Here is a 19,383-nt window from a genome sequence, read left to right on the forward strand (position 1 = left end):
ATATTTATAACTAACATTAAAATACCTGAAGGAAATCCACCACCAAAGAATATATTAAACAAGTCTTCTGGAGTTATATCAGCTTCACAACCTCTATGGAAATTAAATCTACCATTGTTCTGCTGATTACATGCTTGTTCTTCATTGCCTGTGAGGTCATACTGCTTTCGTTTTTCTGGATTGCTTAAAACTGCATAAGCATTTCCAATCTCTGAAAAAGTAATGAGCAAAAGTTGATAAGCAAAGCTTTTATATTATAAAAGACTGCCCCATATAAAGGCTACTTGTCAAACAACAACAAAAAATGACTTGAGGTTAATCAAAAAAATAATAAGACAGTAACAATTTCTTTTAAAGGTATTATACATTGCTTACAATTACACATATTACCTCCCAGTACAATTTTTTATATTATCCAGGCAAGTCTCCCTACTGCCTTGAACATAAAGGAATGCTCATCTTGCTTTCTTACCATTGTGCTCCCCTAACTTCCTGCTTCTTTTCTTGAGTATCTCAATCTAGTCATTCATTACTGCCCTTCAAACCAATAATAATAGCAGTAGCCACCAACTACCAGGCTCTGACCCCAATATCTTATTACTTTATCCATTAGTATCTCAACTTTACAGATGAGCACCCTGAGGTTCAAAAAGGTTAGGAAACTTGTTCAAGATCAAATTTATTTTAGGATAGTAAGTAAACTCTATGCAACCTACACCATAAACCTTTTTTTGCACACTCCAGCCCAGAGTAAGCTATTCTTCGTTTTATTCCTGAACAATTTTATTTCTCTTAAACTGTCAACTCCATGAGGGTAGGGACTGTATCTAAGTTTTCACTGCAATATCCCCATGGTAGAGCATAGAGACTGAGTTTGTGTTGAATGAATCCATATATCCATATCTCTAGTCCTCCTATCTCACTTTGCTACTTTCATGATATTCATAAAGAATTCTATTGCCTACCTCATACTCCCATGTCCAAAAGAGCACATTAATTACCAAAATGTCTTCTCGAGGTAATTTACAAAAGCTGTAATGCTTTAATCTAAATGCAAGAATTACTCTATTCACATTCTGAAACATCTAATAATTAATCATTTTATAAGAACAGCTTACTTCTTAAACTGGATCATAAACCTCTTGCATATGGGATTATTTTAAAAATACGTTTGAGATCCCATGTGGTGGCTGCCATAGGCACTGTGCAAGCAAATACATGCTCATTAGGTAGCTGTTTCTGGAGGACTACATAGCACACTGAAATTAATCATATACAGATACTCTAGACCCTTTCTTCTGAACGAGAGATAGCTTTCAGGTGGTCTGTGAACCCTATGGTATGGTGGTTGTTTTTGGATGACTACATATCACACTGAAATTAATCATATACAGATACTCTGGACCCATTCTTCTGATTCAGAGATAGCTTTCAGGTGGTCTGTGAACCCTATGGTATGAAAAATTAGGAGGATGGTCCATTTATCTCAGGAGATGGTCCAAAACCTTCTTCAGATTTGCAAATAGATCTGTGACTCAGAAATATAGCAATCATTTATAATGCTGCTCCAATGGAGAAGCATAATCAGAGATCCCAGCAATGTACTTACAAACACCATCAAGGTATTAACACATACCTAAAAAAGAAGTATATCTTTCAATATCTGCCAAAGTTGTACTTCCAGTAATAATATCAGTTTTGGGATTTAACCTCTATGCACTAAAAGGACTATTTCAGGTTCATAATGCTATTACTTTTTATATTAATAATATATTGGCAACCCAATTCTATCTTTAAAGCTTTGCTTTTTAAAAAAATGACTTCCAAACATTATGATGTTTTAGAAAATATTTGTGAAAGATTGTCATAATTCATAATTGTATATGTAAGACAATTTCTTCTATCTACTGTGACTAATTTTCTATTCACTTACTTTGTGCTATACCTATAATCAAGATTTTTTTTTCAGGTCCTTATTATCTTACAAATTAAAACCAAAATTTATTTTGGTATTCAAAAGCCTCACAAAATACATTTCCATCTCAGTGTTATTTACTTCACTAAAAGATACCTTCTGCTTTATTCATTTTTCCTTAATCACACTTTTTATATCTTGAGGTTAACTTTAGATTCACAAGAAGTTGTAAAATATATTACAAAGAGATCCCTTCTACCTGTTACCTAATTTCCCCAATGATAATATCTTATAAAATTATATATAAAATATCACAGATAGGATACTGACATTGATATACTCAGGATATAGAACATTTCCATCACCATCTCAGGTTGCCTTTTAAACCACACCCACTTCCTTCCCCTCCATCCCCTCTTCAAATCCCCACAACAACTAACCACTCTATTCTCTATTTCTAAAATCTTGGCATTTCAAGAATGTTATATCAATGGAATAATACAGTATATAAATAGAATGACACCTCCCAGATTGGCTTTTTTCAATCAGCATAATTCTTTGGAGATGGATCCAAGCTGTTATGTAAGCCATTCATTCCTTTTTTATTGTTTTCCATGGTATGGATGTTTGTTTCACTAATAACCCAGTGAACATCATCTGGGCTGTTTCTAGTTTTGGGTTATTACAAATAAAACTGCTACATAGGGACTTCCCTGGTGGTGCAGTGGTTAAGAATCCGCCTGCCAATGCAGGGGACTCGGGTTCAAGCCCTGGTCCGGGAAGATCCCACATGCCGTGGAGAAACTAAGCCCGTGTGCCACAGCTACTGAGCCTGCGCTCTAGAGCCCGTGAGCCACAACTATTGAGCCCATGTGCTGCAACTACTGAAGCCCACACACCTAGAGCCCATGCTCCGCAACAAAAGAAGTCACCGCAATGAAGAGTAGCCCCCGCTCGCCACAACTAGAGAAGGCCTGCGCACAACAATGAGGACCCAACGCAGCCAAAAATAAATAAATTAAAAAAAAAACAAAACTGCGGGCCTCCCTGGTGGCGCAGTGGTTGAGAGTCCGCCTGCCGATGCAGGGGACACAGGTTCGTGCCCCGGTCTGGGAAAATCCCACATGCCGCGGAGCGGCTGGGCCCGTGAGCCATGGCCGCTGAGCCTGCGCGTCCGGAGCCTATGCTCCACAACGGGAGAGGCCACAACAGTGAGAGGCCCACATACCGCAAAAAACAACAACAACAAAAAAAAACTGCTATGTACATTCATGTACGTGTAAACATAAATTTTTATTTCTGGGATAAATTCCCAGAAATGCAATTGCTGGGCTGTCTATTAGTTGAATACTTAGTTTTGTGAGAAACTGCTAAACTGTTTTACAGAGTGACTGTGTCATTTCATATCCCATCAGCAACGTATAAGTGATCCAGTTACTCTGCATCCATACCAGTATATGGTGTTCTTACTAATTTTTACTTTAACCATTCTGATAGGTGTGTAGTGATATCTCATTTTGGTTTTACTTTGCATTATCCCTAATGGCTAATGAATGTATTAAAAAACCTTTTCACATGCTTATTTACCATGTGTATATAATCTTTTGTGGAATGTCTCTTCATGTCTCTTAACCAATTTCTAATTGGGTTGTCTGCTTTTTTAATTGGGGGTTTGGGGAGTTCTTTATATAACCTAGACACTAGTCCTTTGTCAGATATGTGCTTGGCAAATATTTTCTCCTATCTTGTTGCTTGTCTTTTCTGTTACTTCATAGCATCTTTGCGGAGCAAACAAAAAATTTTTTGATGAAGTCCAACTTATCCACTTTTTGTTTTATAAACTGTCTAGGTTAAGTCTAAGAAGTCACTGCATAGCCTAAGATTCTAAAGTTTTGCTTCCATGATTTTTTGCTAAAAGTTAAAAGTGTTGTTTTATATTTATATTCAAGATTCATGTCAAATTCATTCTTATATAAAGCATGAGATTTAGGTCAAGGTTAAATTTTGTTGTTGTTGTTTTACCTATGAATGTCCAGTTGCTCCAAAACCATTTGCTGAAAAGGCTATCTCTTCTCCACTGAATTATTTTGCACCTTTGTCATACTGTATGGGTTCCCTGCCCTGTTCCATTGATCTATGTGTCTATCCCTCTCCCAATATTACACTGTTTTGCTAACTGTAGCTATAAAGTAAGCCCTAAAATCAGGTACACTAATTACTCCTACTCCTTACCTTTAATGAACCATTTTTATTTATTCAGGTTCTTTGTATTTCCATATGAGTTTTAGAATAAACTTGCTCTTATCTACAAAGTCTTGTTAGGATTTTGACAGGAACTGTATTAAATGTGTTTATCAACTTGGGGAGTCTTGACATCTTTACTACCATGTCCTTCAATCCATGAACATGATATATCGTTCCATTTATTTAGATACTCTGATTTCTTTCATTAGTATTGTATAGCTTTCAACATACAAATCTTATACAAGTTTTGTTAAATTTACAGCTAAGTATTTCTTGTGTGTGTGTGATTGTAAACAGTAATGTATTTTTAATTTCAGTGTCTACATGTTCACTACTAGTATATAGAAATATGCTAAATAGAAATTGATTTTTGTATGTTTATCTTGTACCCTGAAATCTTGCAGGATTCACTTATTAGTTCTAGGAGTTTTTTTTTTTTTTTTTTTTGGTACATTCCATGGGTATTTTATACATGATCATGTTATTTGCAAATAGGGACAGTTTGATCTCTTCCTTTCCAATCTGTGTGCCTTTTATTTCCTTCTCTCACCTTAATGCACTGACTAGAATTTCCAACACTATGTTGATTAAGAGTGGTGAAAGGGGACATTCTTGTTTGTTCCCAGTGTTAGGGGGAAAGCATTAAGTCTTTCACTGTTAAGTATACTGTTAACTGTAGGTTTTCCATAGTTGCTCTTTTATCAATTTGAGGCAGTTTCCTTTGGAATTACTATTTTTCTATCAGTGTTTTATTTCCTGTCAGTTTTACCATGAATGAGTGGAGAAATTTTTCAAATGCTTTTACTGCACTGACTGATAAAATAAGATTTTTCTTATTTAGCCTAGTAACACAGTGGATCACACTGATTGATATTCAAATAGTGAACCAGCTTTGCATCCTTGGAATAAACTCTACTTGGTCAGGATGTATAATTTTTTTAAAAGATTGTTTGTTTTGTTTTTTCAATAAATTTATTTATTTTTGGCTGCATTGGGTCTTTGTTGCTGTGCGCGGTCTTTCTCTAGTTGCGGCAAGCGGGGGCTACTCTTCGTTGCGGTGCGTGGGCTTCTCACTGCAGTGGCTTCTCTTGTTGTGCAGCACGGGCTCTAGGCGCGCAGGCTCAGTAGCTGTGGCTCGCGGGCTCTAGAGCACAGGCTCGGTAGTTGTGGCGCACGGGCTTAGTTGCTCCGCGGCATGTGGGATCCTCCCAGACCAGGGTTTGAACCCGTGTCCCCTGCATTGGCAGGCAGATTCTTACCCACTGCACCACCAGGGAAGCCCTTAAAAGATTGTTGAATTCTGATATTTTATTAAGGATATTTGGGTTTATTCCATGAAGGATATTAGCCTGTAGTTTTCTTTTTTTGCAGTGTCTTTGACTGGTTTTGATAGCAGCGTAATAATTATTTTGTGAAATGGACTGGGAAATATTTCCTTCTCTTCTATTTTCAGGAAGAGACTGTAGAATTGGTTTTAACTCTTCTTGAAAAGTTTCATAGAATTCTCCAATAAAGACATCTGAGCCTGGAGATTTCCTTTTGGGAGTTTCCTAATTACAAGTTTACTTAACAGTTATAGGGCTGTTCATATTACCTACTTCAAAGTGAGTGAGTTCTGATCATTTTCAATTTTCAAAAAATTGGTTGTAAATTTATGTGTGTGGAGCTGTTCATAGTATTCTCTTACCCTTTTGATGTTTGCTGAGTTTGTATCCTTGTTTCTGATACTATTTTTGATAATAGTAAATTGTCTTCTTTTTTCCCTTTGTCTGTCTGTCAATTTTATTGATCTTTTCAAACAACTAGTTCTTTTGTTTCACTGTTTTCAATTTTACTGATTTTCACTATTGTTTTTCTGTTTTCAATTTTACTGATCTCCACTCTCACCTTTATTTCCTTCCTTCTTCTTGCTTTAGGTTTACTTTGCTTTTCTTTTTCTAGTTTCATGAGGAGAAGCCTAGATGACTAAGGCTGTTCCTCTCTTCTAACACGTGCACTAAGTGTTATGTTTCCTCTTAGTGTTGCTTTAGCTGGTTCCCTCGAATTTTTGATATGTTGAATTTTTATTCAGTTTAATGTATTTTTTAGAAATTCTCTTTGAGATTTCTTTTACCCATAGATTATTTGGAAGTGTGGTGTTCAGTTTCCAAGTGAACATTTTCCAATTATCTTTCTGTTATTGACTCTATTTTGATTTCATTGTGGTCAAAGAACACACTCTGTATGATTTCAGTTTTTTAACTTGGTAGAAATTTATTTTATGATCCAGGACATGGTCTAACTTGGAGTATGTTCTGAGCACTTGAAAAGATTTTAGAGTCTGCTGTTGGGTGCAGTGTTCTATAAATGTTGATTAAATCTTCTTGGGTAATAGTGGTGTTTAATTCTTTTATATTCTTGCTGATTTTCTGTCTTTTTGTTCTATCAAGTGTTGAGAGAGAGCTGCTAAGGTTTCCAACTACAATTGTGAATTCGCCTATTTCTCTTTCCAGTCATATTAGTTTTTGACTTACATATTTTGCATCTGTTTTTTGGTGCATACACATTTATATTGTTATATCCCCTTGAAGGATTGTCCCTTTATCATAACATAATATCTGTGGTAATTTTTTTAGTCTAAATTCTACTTTTTTTGGTATTAATACAGCCATTCCACTTTCTTTTGATTAATGTTTACATGATATATCATTTTTCATTTCTTTACTTTCAGCCTGTCTATATTGTTATAAATGCAGTGAGTTTCTTATAGGTAACATATAGTCAAGTCATATATTTTTAATTCACTCGGCCGATCTGTCTTTTAATTGCTATATTCAGATCATTTACATTTATATGTAACTACTGATAAGTTAGAGCTTATGTCTACCATTTTATTTTTTGTTTTCTGTTCTGTTTTCTTTTCCCTGACTTTCTGGGAGTTATGTGAACATGCTTTTTGGAATTCCATTTTGATTTATCTAGTGTTTTCTGACTCTATCTCTTTGTACAGTTTTTCAGTGGTTGTTCTAGATATTACATTATATATACATAACTTACCACAGCCTACGAATATCATCACTTTGCTAATTCAAGTGTACTATGAAATCCTTACTTCTACTTCTCTTTACTTTCCTTTGTTCTTCCCCATTTATAATGTAACTGCCTTATGTATTTTCTCTACATACATTGAGAACCACATCAGATTAAAATTTTTGCTTCAAATGTCAAACATAATTTAGAAATTCAAGAGAAGCAAAGTATATTGCATTTACCCATATTTTTGCTTATGCTGTCCTTTCTTCCTTCTTGATATTTCAGATTCCTTTTTTTTATTATTTCCTTTTGTTTAGAAATTTTCCTTTAGCTATTCTTTGTCTGCTAATGACAAATTCTATTACTTTTCCTTCATCTGAAAATATCTTGATTTCCCCTTCATTCCTGAAAGATATTTTTGCTGGGTATAGAATTCTGGGTTGATAGTTTCTTTTCTTTCAGTATTGAAAACTGTGCCACTTCTTCCTGGCCTGCATGATTTCAGATGTGGAATCCACTGTCATTTGAATTGCTTTGCCCCTATAGGTAAGGTGTCACTTCTCTTTTGCTGCTTTCAAGGTTTTTTCTTTATCTTCAGTTTTCAGAAATTTGACTATGATGTGTCTTGGTGTGGATTTCACTGGGCTTATCTTTTTGGAGTTCACTCAACTTCTTAAATTATGGAAGTTTATATCTTTTGTCAAGTATTTGAAGTTTTCAACCTTTATTTTTTTTTAGTACTTTTTCAGCTATGCCCTCTTTCTCCTCTTCTTCTAGGAAACATATAAGAATGTGAAATCTTTTGTTATAGTCTCACTTGTACGTGAGGTTATGTTCCTTTTTTCTCTTTCAGTCTATTTTCTCCACTGTTCAGACTGAATAATGTCCATTTTTCTATTTTCCAGTTCACTGATTTTTTTTTCCTCTGTTATTCTGCTGTTTATGCTATTCATTGCTAGTTTCATTTTGGTTTTGCAGTTTTAATTTACAGAATTTCTATTTGATTCTTTATACCTTTTGTTTATTTGCTCTGACTTTCTATTTCTTTGCTGAGACTTTTATTCTAAATGTTTCAAGCATATCTGTAATTGCTCATTGAAGCATTTTTATGATGGATGCTTTAAAGCCTTTGGTAGGCAATTCTAACTCTTCTGTCTTCTTCATGTGCATTTCTGTTGATTGACTTTTTAAATTTGATTTGAAGTGTTCCTAATGTTTAGTATGGTAAGTGATTTTCAATTGATTTGTGATCATTTGAGGTATTATCTTATAAAGCTGTCGACCTTTCTAAAGCTTCTGTTTTAATTGTCCTATTTGGTACAGGAAGTGAGGATACCATCTTGTTACTCCAAGGTGGGAGCAGAAGTTGAGGTTTCCCCCTTGGCCTCTGATGACGTCTGAAAGAAGAGGCTCCTCATCACTGATGGGCAGGGATGGGATTTCCAGTCCCCAATCAAGCCTCCACTGATATCTCTTTGGCTGGAAAGAGGAGGGGTGCCTCATTATTGCTCCCCAGGTGGCTTTAATGACACCACAATGATATGGCTTTGCTTACCTCTGGATGGCAGTGAAATTCCAGGCCACTTATAACACTACCCCGGGTGGTGGGGGAGAGGAAGGGATACCTTGTTACTGCTGGTAGCAGTGGAAGTAACAGCTCCCTACTCAATCTTGTATGTTACCACCCCAGTTGGGAGGGTAGAGCATCTCATTACAGCCTGGAGAGGGTGACAGTATAGGTTCTCAGCCTCCGCTGGTGTGGGTGTGGGTGGGGCCACAGTTTTTTCTGTGGTATTTGGCTGCGGTAGAACGGCTACTGCTTAAAAGTTTTCTGTCTTGCTATGCTGCCCCTTTCCGGGTTGTCTGGCTAGAGACAGCAGGCCTTTCTTGGGAATTGTTTGTCTGTGCTCATTGGTGTTTCTGGGTTATCTGCTTCTCCCGCACCCAGTCTAAGACATAAAAGGCAAAATGCAACCCAAGCAACACACTGCCATGTTGTTCTCTGGGTCCCAAGGTCCTTAGCTGGTCTACCTTCTTCCCTCTATGTTTCAGTTTTCTTATGTTTGTTTTATTTTATAACTAATATCCAATTGCACTTCAGTGTGAGGAAGAGGGAAAAGTATATCTCTTCCATCTTCCTGAAAGTGGACGTTGTCACTGACTTTTTTTTTTTTTTTTTTTTTTTTGCGGTACACGGGCCTCTCACTGCTGTGGCCTCTCCCATTGCGGAGCACAGGCTCCGGACGCGCAGGCTCAGCGGCCATGGCTCACGGGCCCAGCCGCTCCACGGCATGTGGGATCTTCCCGGACCGGGGCACGAACCCGTGTCCCCTGCATCGGCAGGCGGACTCTCAACCACTGCGCCACCAGGGAAGCCCGTCACTGACTTTTAAATCACTTCCCTCATTCTCATATCCAAGTTTCTGTCATCTTCTCTCTTCACTAACCATAGAAATCATACACATCTTGTGTAAACTCTTAATTCTCACCAATTATATGACGGCTTCTCCAATTACTCATTATAATTCTACTTTATCTTTCTGACTTTTCTTCAGACATCTTTATTCTATGTTTTGAATTTAATTACATTCAGTCTTCTGGGAGATCCTGGGTAAATCAGTTAATCTCTCTGAGCCTCAATTTTCTTATTTGTGAAAGAATGACACTGGTTCCCATCTATTTCAGAAGATTGTTAATAAGCATTAAATTTTTAAAAATAAGAATGAAAAAACTATAAAATGCTTGTCAAATGTTAGGTATTACCATTATTCCAAATGTTCTGTGTGAGTCTTGTCTCCTCTTCAAAAATTACACATTTTTTGAGTAAGAGGATATCTCATATTTTCTTACTGTATATCTCTCAGAATTAGCCCACAGGGTAGAACTGATATCTCTGTTCTTATAGATTCACTCTAGATGTTAAGAATATTGAACTACCAAACCTAACACAGGCAGTAGCATCTGATCCATTATTATTTATCAAGCAAACATATAAACAGCTAATCAATGCCCTTGTCATTATATTCAAGTATATGTAAACAGGCACATGTACTATTCAAATAGACTGTGAAATACTTGGGAGTCTTTGAAGGTCAAGGTAGACTGGACATGTTTTGAAGATATCCACATCAGACAGAAGAAAAGGGATCCATTTGATTCAAATATTTTTTTAAGGTACGTTTATATATACTATGCAAGTCACTGTCTATATGTAAATAAAATATTCTCTGCTTTGAGAAACTCACAAACCTAACTAAAGAACAAAGAAAGAGCTACATGAAGTTAAGAGTTCATTTAGTCTACTCTCTTTTTTTTTTTTTTTGTGGTACGCGGGCCTCTCACTGCTGTGGCCTCTCCCACTGCGGAGCACAGGCTCCGGACGCGCAGGCTCAGTGGCCATGGCTCACGGGCCCAGCCGCTCCGCAGCATGTGGGATCCTCCTGGGCCGGAGCACGAACCTGTGTCCCCCGCATTGGCAGGCGGACTCTCAACCACTGCACCACCAGGGAAGCCCCTAGTCTACTCTCTTTGATAGTAAACTTTTATTTTTAAAGTTTTACAAAACACACAAATGAAAATATCTCTTCTATCTAATTTAATTCCGTAACCAATTATCTCCTCTTTTTCTATTCTTGAAAGATATAAAAAACAAGTGGTTTCCATTTTCTGTAAAAAGTATTTTGGCAATTACAGAGCAATAAATCTATACTTACCTCTCATATAAACAAAAAACTATAGTCTTTACTTAGAATAAACAGCTTGGTATCCCAAACACAGAAATTTAGATCAAATGCTTAAAAATAAAATAAGACGATTCAGAAGGTAATGAAAAGGTCCTATGTGTTGAATGAATGAAACCTGCCATTTCTGTGTGCTGACACACTAACAGTAATATTTTCTAATTAACTACCTTTGCTCACCAAGCATCTCTGGCTTACAATTTGGGTTTTCTTTTCTTTATTTTTTTTAGCCATGCCACGCGGCACGTGGAATTCACAGACCAGGGATCAAACCCGGGCCCCCTGCAGTGGAAGCGTGGAGTCTTAACCACTGGACTGCCAGGGAAGTCCCAACAATCTTGGTTTTCTATGTCGTTTCCACTCAATGAAATATGGGTTCATCAACCACCACCCTATTATGATCCTCTTTGGAGTTAATAAATTGGCATTCTGACTTACAAATAACCCCCTATGTATTGAATAATGTGCGCCTTTCCTCTAGAGATGAATCACCGCCAAGCATGTTGATAAATATTAAGTTTCTAGTTTTGCAAAGTGTAGTATTAGACTCTGAAATGTACCACACCAAAGAACAATCACCTTTGTTAAACTCCTCTAAGTGTTTGTGTGGGGTGACATATATGTTGCTCACCTCTTCAAAACACAACACAGGCTGTAAAATATTGGTAGGTTCACTTACTGTTATTCTAAGACCGATAATGCTAACATGACTTCAGTACAGAAATGGGAGAAAGAAGCAGTTAAATGTCCTTGACATTAATGAAGAATTAATACTGAAATCATCTAACAGATCACAAACATGCAAATAACTCACTGCCAAATGTGTTTAGACATCTTAAAAACACAAAAAATTTTAAATTAAACGATTTTAATTCAGAAAGTGAAAAAAAGGTGTTTAACTTTGGGGGGGAATATGTGCTAAAGTTAGTGTTTTTGAGTAAAGCAGCTTTTCCTATGCTTTCAACACACCACTTCTAATCTAAGGAGACAGAGAAGGCTCTCACTGTCACAGGGATAGTCTACTTTCACCAGCACCACTTTGGCAGCTGCTTCTGCTGGAAACTATTAATAATCCCCAAATGTATTTTGCTTGCCAACTTCTTTTAAAAAATAAAACTGTTTTGCAAACAATGTTAACAGTATTTTTATGAATGACAATTGAGTCGTCTATCTTTTAGGAACATTTAAAATGATTATCTCCTTCCTGTTATTCCAAGACCCCAGCATTTCACTGTAAACATCATACATTGGTTTTATGAATGCCAAATTCACGAGAACAAATAATCGCAAATTTAAGCATTTTCCTATGAATCAGAAATTAACTATTATGAATAAATTGTAATAAACATGAATTATAAAATCAGTTCTCTCACACTTATTTACTAAATTGGCAAAAAAACTGAAATAATAAGAAAGAAAATGAAGAAAATATTAGCCAAGAGAAAAGAAACATTCTTGAAAAAAAAATCACAGTAGTTAGAACTACATATAAAATATGCAAAAATTGGCCAGAGTTAACAGAAATAGAAGAATACTGGACAAATAGTGATTCCAAGTAATTTCTCAATTCTAGACAGTCTCTAATATCTTAAAAACTCATAAAAAATATATTGCTTTTAGTTCTTTTAGAACCAGCTGGTAACATGCTAGAAGCTCATGCATAATCATCACACTACTTGTGTGTAGTAAACTAGAAGGCATGCACGGGTATCTAGAAAAGTTACTTAGAACTTTGCCAAAGCTGACATGTTGCTTTTGTGAAGCCAAACAGCATTTGTTTGGCTCTTGGTATAACAAGTTAACAGTGAAGTTTTAAAGGATTTTGAGGAGGCTTGCTTATGCTGGCCTCTAAATGCACCAGTCTAAAGGCAGAATTTAATATTCTAAAACACTGTAAAACGGATTCTGAAAAGGGCTTAGAAAATTGCTTTAAAAGGTTTACTTTACTTTTAAAAGCATCTGTTGCTCCAGGTGCATGGTTTTTGTCTGGATGAAACTTCAAAGCAAGCTTTCTATAAGCTTTTTTCAAATCTTCATCACCAGCATCTTTGGTAACTCCAAGTACTTCATAGTAATTTTTACATTTGTTTATGCTGTGAACAAGAGAATGTGTTACATTGTAAGTAAACTTCAACGAAGAGCTTCGAGTAATACCTCTATTTTTTAATTTACTAGAATAGTATAAAGAACTGTCTGTGGACTGTTTTCTCGACATCAAGTTATAGTTTATCCATTAAGGGTTATTGCTCCATTCTCTTTTTCAATCACAGACCATTTTTCCAACCTCTCCCAATCTAAGAAGAATTGACCATAAGAATGTCCTTGGTGCAATTTATCACAACTACAGAGAAGTAAAGCAAAGCTCATAACAAATGTGGATGAAGGACAGAGCACACACTGTAACTAAAAGGAGAGAGTAAGAACAATTTTATAGTACTCTTAAGTGCATAAATAAATTCCAAAACTCCTCGCAAGTATGTCACAGCTAAAGATTAATGTGCATTGCATTCCAAGAGTTTTATTGTTGCATAATATAACCTAACCAAATATCAAAGCAACAGTTTAGTGCATGTAGGCAATTACAGTACCCTATGGCTTCAATGTCAAGGCAAGTTAATTCAGCTAGGCAATGATAAAGAAAATTCATTTGTGTCAGTCTCTATGAAAGATAAAATCTCATAATAAAATACATAATGGACTCAAAAATATTTGTTACACCTGATTTTCATTATGATGAACATACTCTTAATGATTACTTACATGTTTATAACCCTAAATATGGGTTTATAACCCTAAAAACATGTTAATAATCCTAAATATATTTAAGCCTAGAGTCTTTGAAGTATGTTAGGAAAAGAAATACTCTGAATGGAGCAGAGAATACTAATCCTTTTGTATGCTAACACTGTCCCATGGCCTAAAAATTTTTCTTCACTAAAATACAGCTACATTTTAAATATTTTTTGTTGAGTACTATATAACTTTAAATGTGTTCCATGTATGAGAGCCCTGATGACAGAAGTAGTAAGAAGTAAAAGGATCTGAGGCACAATTGTTCCCTGACAGCTAAAGAACTGCAAAGGCTGACTTGAAATTTTCAGAGAAAAGAGACAAGATTGATCTTATTTCGCTACTAAACCTATTAGCCATCACAAGTGCTTGGTACATGATGGGTTCTCAGTAAATATTTATGGAATAAATGAACCTTAGCTCTCCTTTCATAATGAAAGCATTCATCATTTGTTATATGAACAAGGGGAAAAAAAGAACACACTGAAAATATTATAGAATTTTTTAATAATCACAACAAAAATCTGTTAGGCAGTCTTCTTCAGAGTAATAATTAAAATTAGATTTTTCTACTTTAGATACTTAATAAATATGAACACAAGTCAATATTATTTCATAAACATGACATTTCCTTTATTTAGTCAATAATATTTATTGAGCATGAACTACGTCCCAGGGCACTTGAGATCTGTTAGAGAACAAAACAGAGAACGATCACTGCCTGTGTAGAGACTCATTCTCCTAGATATGTTAAGAAACTATGTGATAGAAAAAAAGAGAAGAACGACATGTACAGAACACCTACTGTGTGTCAGGCACATATCCACAACCCCATATCCATGTTCCAACATCCATAAAGTTCTGAAAAATGGAAGTTATTCTATAACTAACTTGACTGCAAAAACCTGACTTGGAAACTGTCAGAAGCAAAATTTCAAAGGCAAAACTGAACTGATGTGAAGCTGCTATAGAGTCTTCATTTATCACATTTAAGTGTAATATTTGTACCTTTTGCTGCAGGAATGGCACTATTAGGTTAGGGCTGCTTACCAGACCCTGCTAAGACATTATGTAATCTATAACATATGCTCCTTATTACTTTTCGAAAATATGAAGATCTCGAGTTCCAAACTACATCTGGTCCACAAAAATTTCACGTAAAGAATCGTAGAATCTTATTATGCTGATTATTTTATACAAATTATCTCATTTACTCATTAGGTAGATACTATTCCTATTTAACCAATGAGGAAATCAAGGCTTCGAGTGGTTATGTAAATTGCCAAATGTCATATAACCAAGTAACAGATGGAAACCAGAATTTATTTCTTCAACAAAAATTTACTGAATATCCACTTTCTGCTAGATGCTGTTTCAGACACTATAGTGGTAAATAAAGCAGTCAAAAATTCCCTCCTCACATTAAATTTACAATTGGGAGAGAGACAAGCAATTAACAAATATAGAAGTAAAATACGAAGTACATCATATGACATCATATGGTGATAATATATTTAGAGAAAAATGAAGTGGCAAAGGGAAAGAGTGAATGGAAAGAGAGGCCTGCTATTTTAAATAGGGTGATTAGGAAAGGCCTCACAAGTGAAGCTTCAATCCTCAGTTTGTCTGACTTGAAAATCCTGCTGTCTCAGAATCAGAATGAAGAAGAAAAGGAGCCCATTCAGACTCCAGACCAACCACTTCCTTCTATTTGCTCTTCTAATCAGTGTTTAAACAGATTCTCTGTTGGTTTTGGTGCCCCAAACATGCCTTCTCTTCCTCTCTTCTTGTTTAGTTAGTTTCTACAATGTCTTCAGACCTCAGCTGAGCTCTTCCGTTTCTCAAGAACTCAGATTCCTCAAGACTAAGTTTGGTGACCCTCTTATATTCTCCCAAAGCTCTCTGAACTTAGCCCTATCCCAGCAATTATCTTAAATGTACCACAGCTATCAGTTTACAGGTTCGCCTACTTTTCCAGACTATTAGGCCCCTTGAAGGCAGGGATTGTGTCTTGTTCACTGTATGTGTTGAAATGGATGGATGACTAGTACAATTTGAGGGCAGAAATGGTGAAGATCTAAAAGTCATTTTTGGACCAAAGATAGTAAGTGCTGTAAGAAAAATATAGTTGGCACCAAAAAATCAATTTGGAATAGAAGACTGTGGGACAAGGACCAGAGCTAAAAATATGACAGACACTATCTGAACACAAAAGACAAAAGGCAGTGATAAACAAAACACTGAACAATCCTAAAGTCATTACTACTTGCTTTGAATGCGTAAGATGTTTCCTTATGTACCAGATTAATCCTATAAAATTATTTTGTTGATTATTTCCTGAGCACAAAAGGCTAGGCAATAGAAAAAGGCAGTCTAGGAGAGGGCTGCTGGATAGTATAGGGAAATTAGGTTGGAATTCACCTTCTAGAGATTCACAGGTCTTCTAGAGATGGGTCATAAAGCTAAGTACTGTCACAAAGAGAAAAAAGGTAGGAAAAACAATTATTTCACTAACTCTTAGCTGTATCTAGCTCTACCATATCTTCCTTGCACTGAATTTTTCATCTGTAATTTTCAACTGTAATTAAAATAATATTAGAGAAGAAATTCTTTGAGAAGCTAGCAGAGAGGTATAAAGTCAACATTACCAATGGACAAGCTGTAGAGTACGTATCTCAAGTAACGCTACAAATATACTCATTTACTTAATTTTTCACACCTAAATGAGAAATTACCATTCACAAATTAATTTTATTCTATATATTGTTCATTATACTCCTGTTCACCAACTAACTGCTTTGTCACATTTTTTTATAGTTTGCTCCTTACTGAAAGATTCAAACCTTCTTCACCATCCTCACCAAAGAATAAAAAAAGAAGGAAGGAAGGAAGGAAGGAAGGAAGGAAGGAAGGAAGGAAGAAAGAAAAAAGAAAAGAAAAAAGAGGTAATCTATTACCTGCCCTGGAAGAAAATATTGTGTAAAAAGGCCAGAAAGATATGTCTGGGAGCTCAACAGGGGAGATGTATGCATGGCTCAACTTTTATGTCTTCCTTTATGTGTGAGAAAGCATTCTGGCCGTGGAAGGAGGGGTCTCTTTCTATTCTTTTTTTCATATATTATAGATGATTTTTAAATAAACTTCAAATTTAATTGGTGTTTAGGAAAATAATTCTTTACTCCTGAGACAAAGGATTATTTATTTTATAAATTTAGCACAATGGTTTATTTTCTTTTCATTTAAAGAACTACAGCTTAAATCCAATCCTAATGAAATCCCCATAATTCAAATAATTTTAACAGTTATACAGAAGTGTTCCTAATTGATAAATATAATGATGGCCAGTTAATGATTTCTCACTGATCTTGTAAATTTTTAAAATAAAAGATGGGCTTTTTTTCTATGAGATATTAAAAGTCTCTTTAAATTAGATCCAGGACACCTTTTGCTCTGTAATTTTTCAATATATTTCAATGTAAAGACAACAAACAGTGCTTAGTTTCACAGAATATGAGTTTTTACAAAGTTACACACTTTTTCTTCAGTCTTACTGTAACCTAGCTCTTACTTATGCAATGGATGCAGTATTATTGCATGGCTTCTCCCATTGAGCCAAACTGTCACTGGGCAACTTGTTTGCATAATCGTGCTAACCAAGATAACATGGCTTTCTTCAGAAAAATCCCCTGTGTATAGGTAAAACAAAAACAAAAACATACAGCATGTAAGTGTTTGCTGGTGATCTGTTACCTCACTAAAGTGACACTTACAAAGGCTAATATAACGAGTAAGTGTTACATGATTAGCTAAGCAACTCTTATTCAGTATAAGGTACCAAGAGAAATACTTTGAATAACTTAGGGGTTCTATTAAAGAATGTTCTGATCATATTTATCCCCAAAGGACAAAAACTTCATTTATTTAATTTAAAAAAGGTATGCTAAAATTATTGATAAGAGAAACAATCTCTAATACAGGTATACTACTAAGCTAATACTTGTACTCCATAAAAATTCAGTATCAAACTTGGCTGGGTCCACAGTGCTAGCCAGCGATCCTCCCATTCCATCTGCCTTTCCCCTCTGCAAATATTCTATACCTTTACCACTCTTCTCAAGCTTTCAATCTCATCTCTTTTCTTCTAACTGTCAGAGGATAACTTCAACTCCAATTTCATAGAGAACACAGACCCAAAAGACAGGAACTCCCTCAACATTTTATTTCCATCTGTCCAATTCTGGCCATATACAAAGGGGATCTGCACCCACTATCATCTTTCATCTTTCACACAGTTCACTCTATTTAGGTCTTTTACTGAGAACAAGTTCTCCCAGTAAAAAGTAATTTCTACAAGAAAATAAAATTTGTTTTTGGAGAGATGTGGTTTCCTGAAACACATTTCAGCACACTGTTTAATTAAAGGTTTTTCTTAAAGAAATTCAAAAGCAAGTCTCTCATTTATTCACTTATTCAGCCACCTCTGACACAATACTACTGTTATAAAAGTCATTAGCAAGATTATTTATAATTCTCAAAGTACTTCACTACCATTCAGACTAACCAAATATCCTTTACCATGATTATGGAGTCTTTGTTTCTTATTGTGGTCACACAGATAAAATGTTACATTCAAGCTTTAGCATCTGAATATATATGAAGAAAAGCAAAATATAAATACATTGATACTTGATTTAAAAATAACTTCAATTCCAAATTATGGTGAGTAAAAAAGAATTAACTAAAAATAAGAATGGGAAAAAAAGGGTGAAAAAAGAAAGAAAATAAGATTAAAAGAGAAATAGGTAAGAAAGGGCAAAAGAGAAAGAAAACTAGCTTTACCTACTTTTCACTTAAGCTAGTTCACTGTACTATTCACTCTCTATGTTGAATTATCCGATTAATCACTGTTCAGAGTCCTTCATCCTTATACTTTAGTTTCCTTAGACAGCAATTTCAGTACAACATCAATACAGTTTCCTTAAGCTACAGCAGGAGACCATAACAGTATTTTCTCTAGTGTTTCATATTCAGAAGTTCATTTTCTTTCCAGAAAATCTTTTCTTAATTATAAAATTAATAAAGTCAATCTCCAAAACCCAGTTCATAATTTTCCAATTCTACCTAATTCTTCTGCTTTAAGTAGAAGTGTATCATGAAGTAAAACTAAAACACTGAGACAGAATGATCAGAGTAAGAAAAATATTAAAAGGAGAGGACGTTATAGTGTTTGCATATGTATAAGATAGCCTTAAAGAAAGAATATAAACAGAAAAAAAAAACTATCCTTCATTAATATAAGTAGGAAATTGAAAATGCTGCTGCAGTTGCCCTCAATCTTCTTCTCATATGAAATTCTCCTGCTTTCATATATATACATATATATATGACAAAACAATTCTTTATCCTCTTTCAATATTGTTATCTAAACACTGTACTGTGTCAAAAATTGAAACAATTTGCCTCAAAAATTTTCTTTCTGTAAGTAGCTTTGTGGCTTATAGTTACTTTAAAAGATGGAAACTTCCAGAGTTGGTAATTTACAGACTGATTTTATAAAGAATATAAAGCATAAGACACCCAGAGTTCAATTCCTCAATGTCTGTTCTGCTACTGAATTATAATCCAAACCCATTTTTTAGGTGTTACGACATTAAACTTATATTAGTATCAGTTATAATGGAC

General features: G+C 35.2%; 1 protein-coding gene across 3 annotated transcripts in view; it reads right to left on the minus strand.

The window, feature by feature from the left end:
- Positions 1-19,383, minus strand: part of DNAJB14 (DnaJ heat shock protein family (Hsp40) member B14) — a 47,405-nt gene that overhangs the window by 11,866 nt on the left and 16,156 nt on the right. For all 3 annotated transcript variants that reach the window (XM_060012039.1, XM_060012038.1, XM_060012040.1), the window contains 2 exons: positions 12,859-13,004; positions 26-211 (listed from right to left, as the gene is read on the minus strand). In XM_060012039.1, coding sequence (XP_059868022.1) covers positions 26-211; positions 12,859-13,004 — 332 coding nt within the window. The remainder of the gene's footprint in view (positions 1-25; positions 212-12,858; positions 13,005-19,383) is intronic.

The sequence above is a fragment of the Delphinus delphis genome, chromosome 5 (assembly GCF_949987515.2).
Source record: "Delphinus delphis chromosome 5, mDelDel1.2, whole genome shotgun sequence".
In the NCBI taxonomy this organism is placed as follows: Eukaryota; Metazoa; Chordata; class Mammalia; order Artiodactyla; family Delphinidae; genus Delphinus; species Delphinus delphis.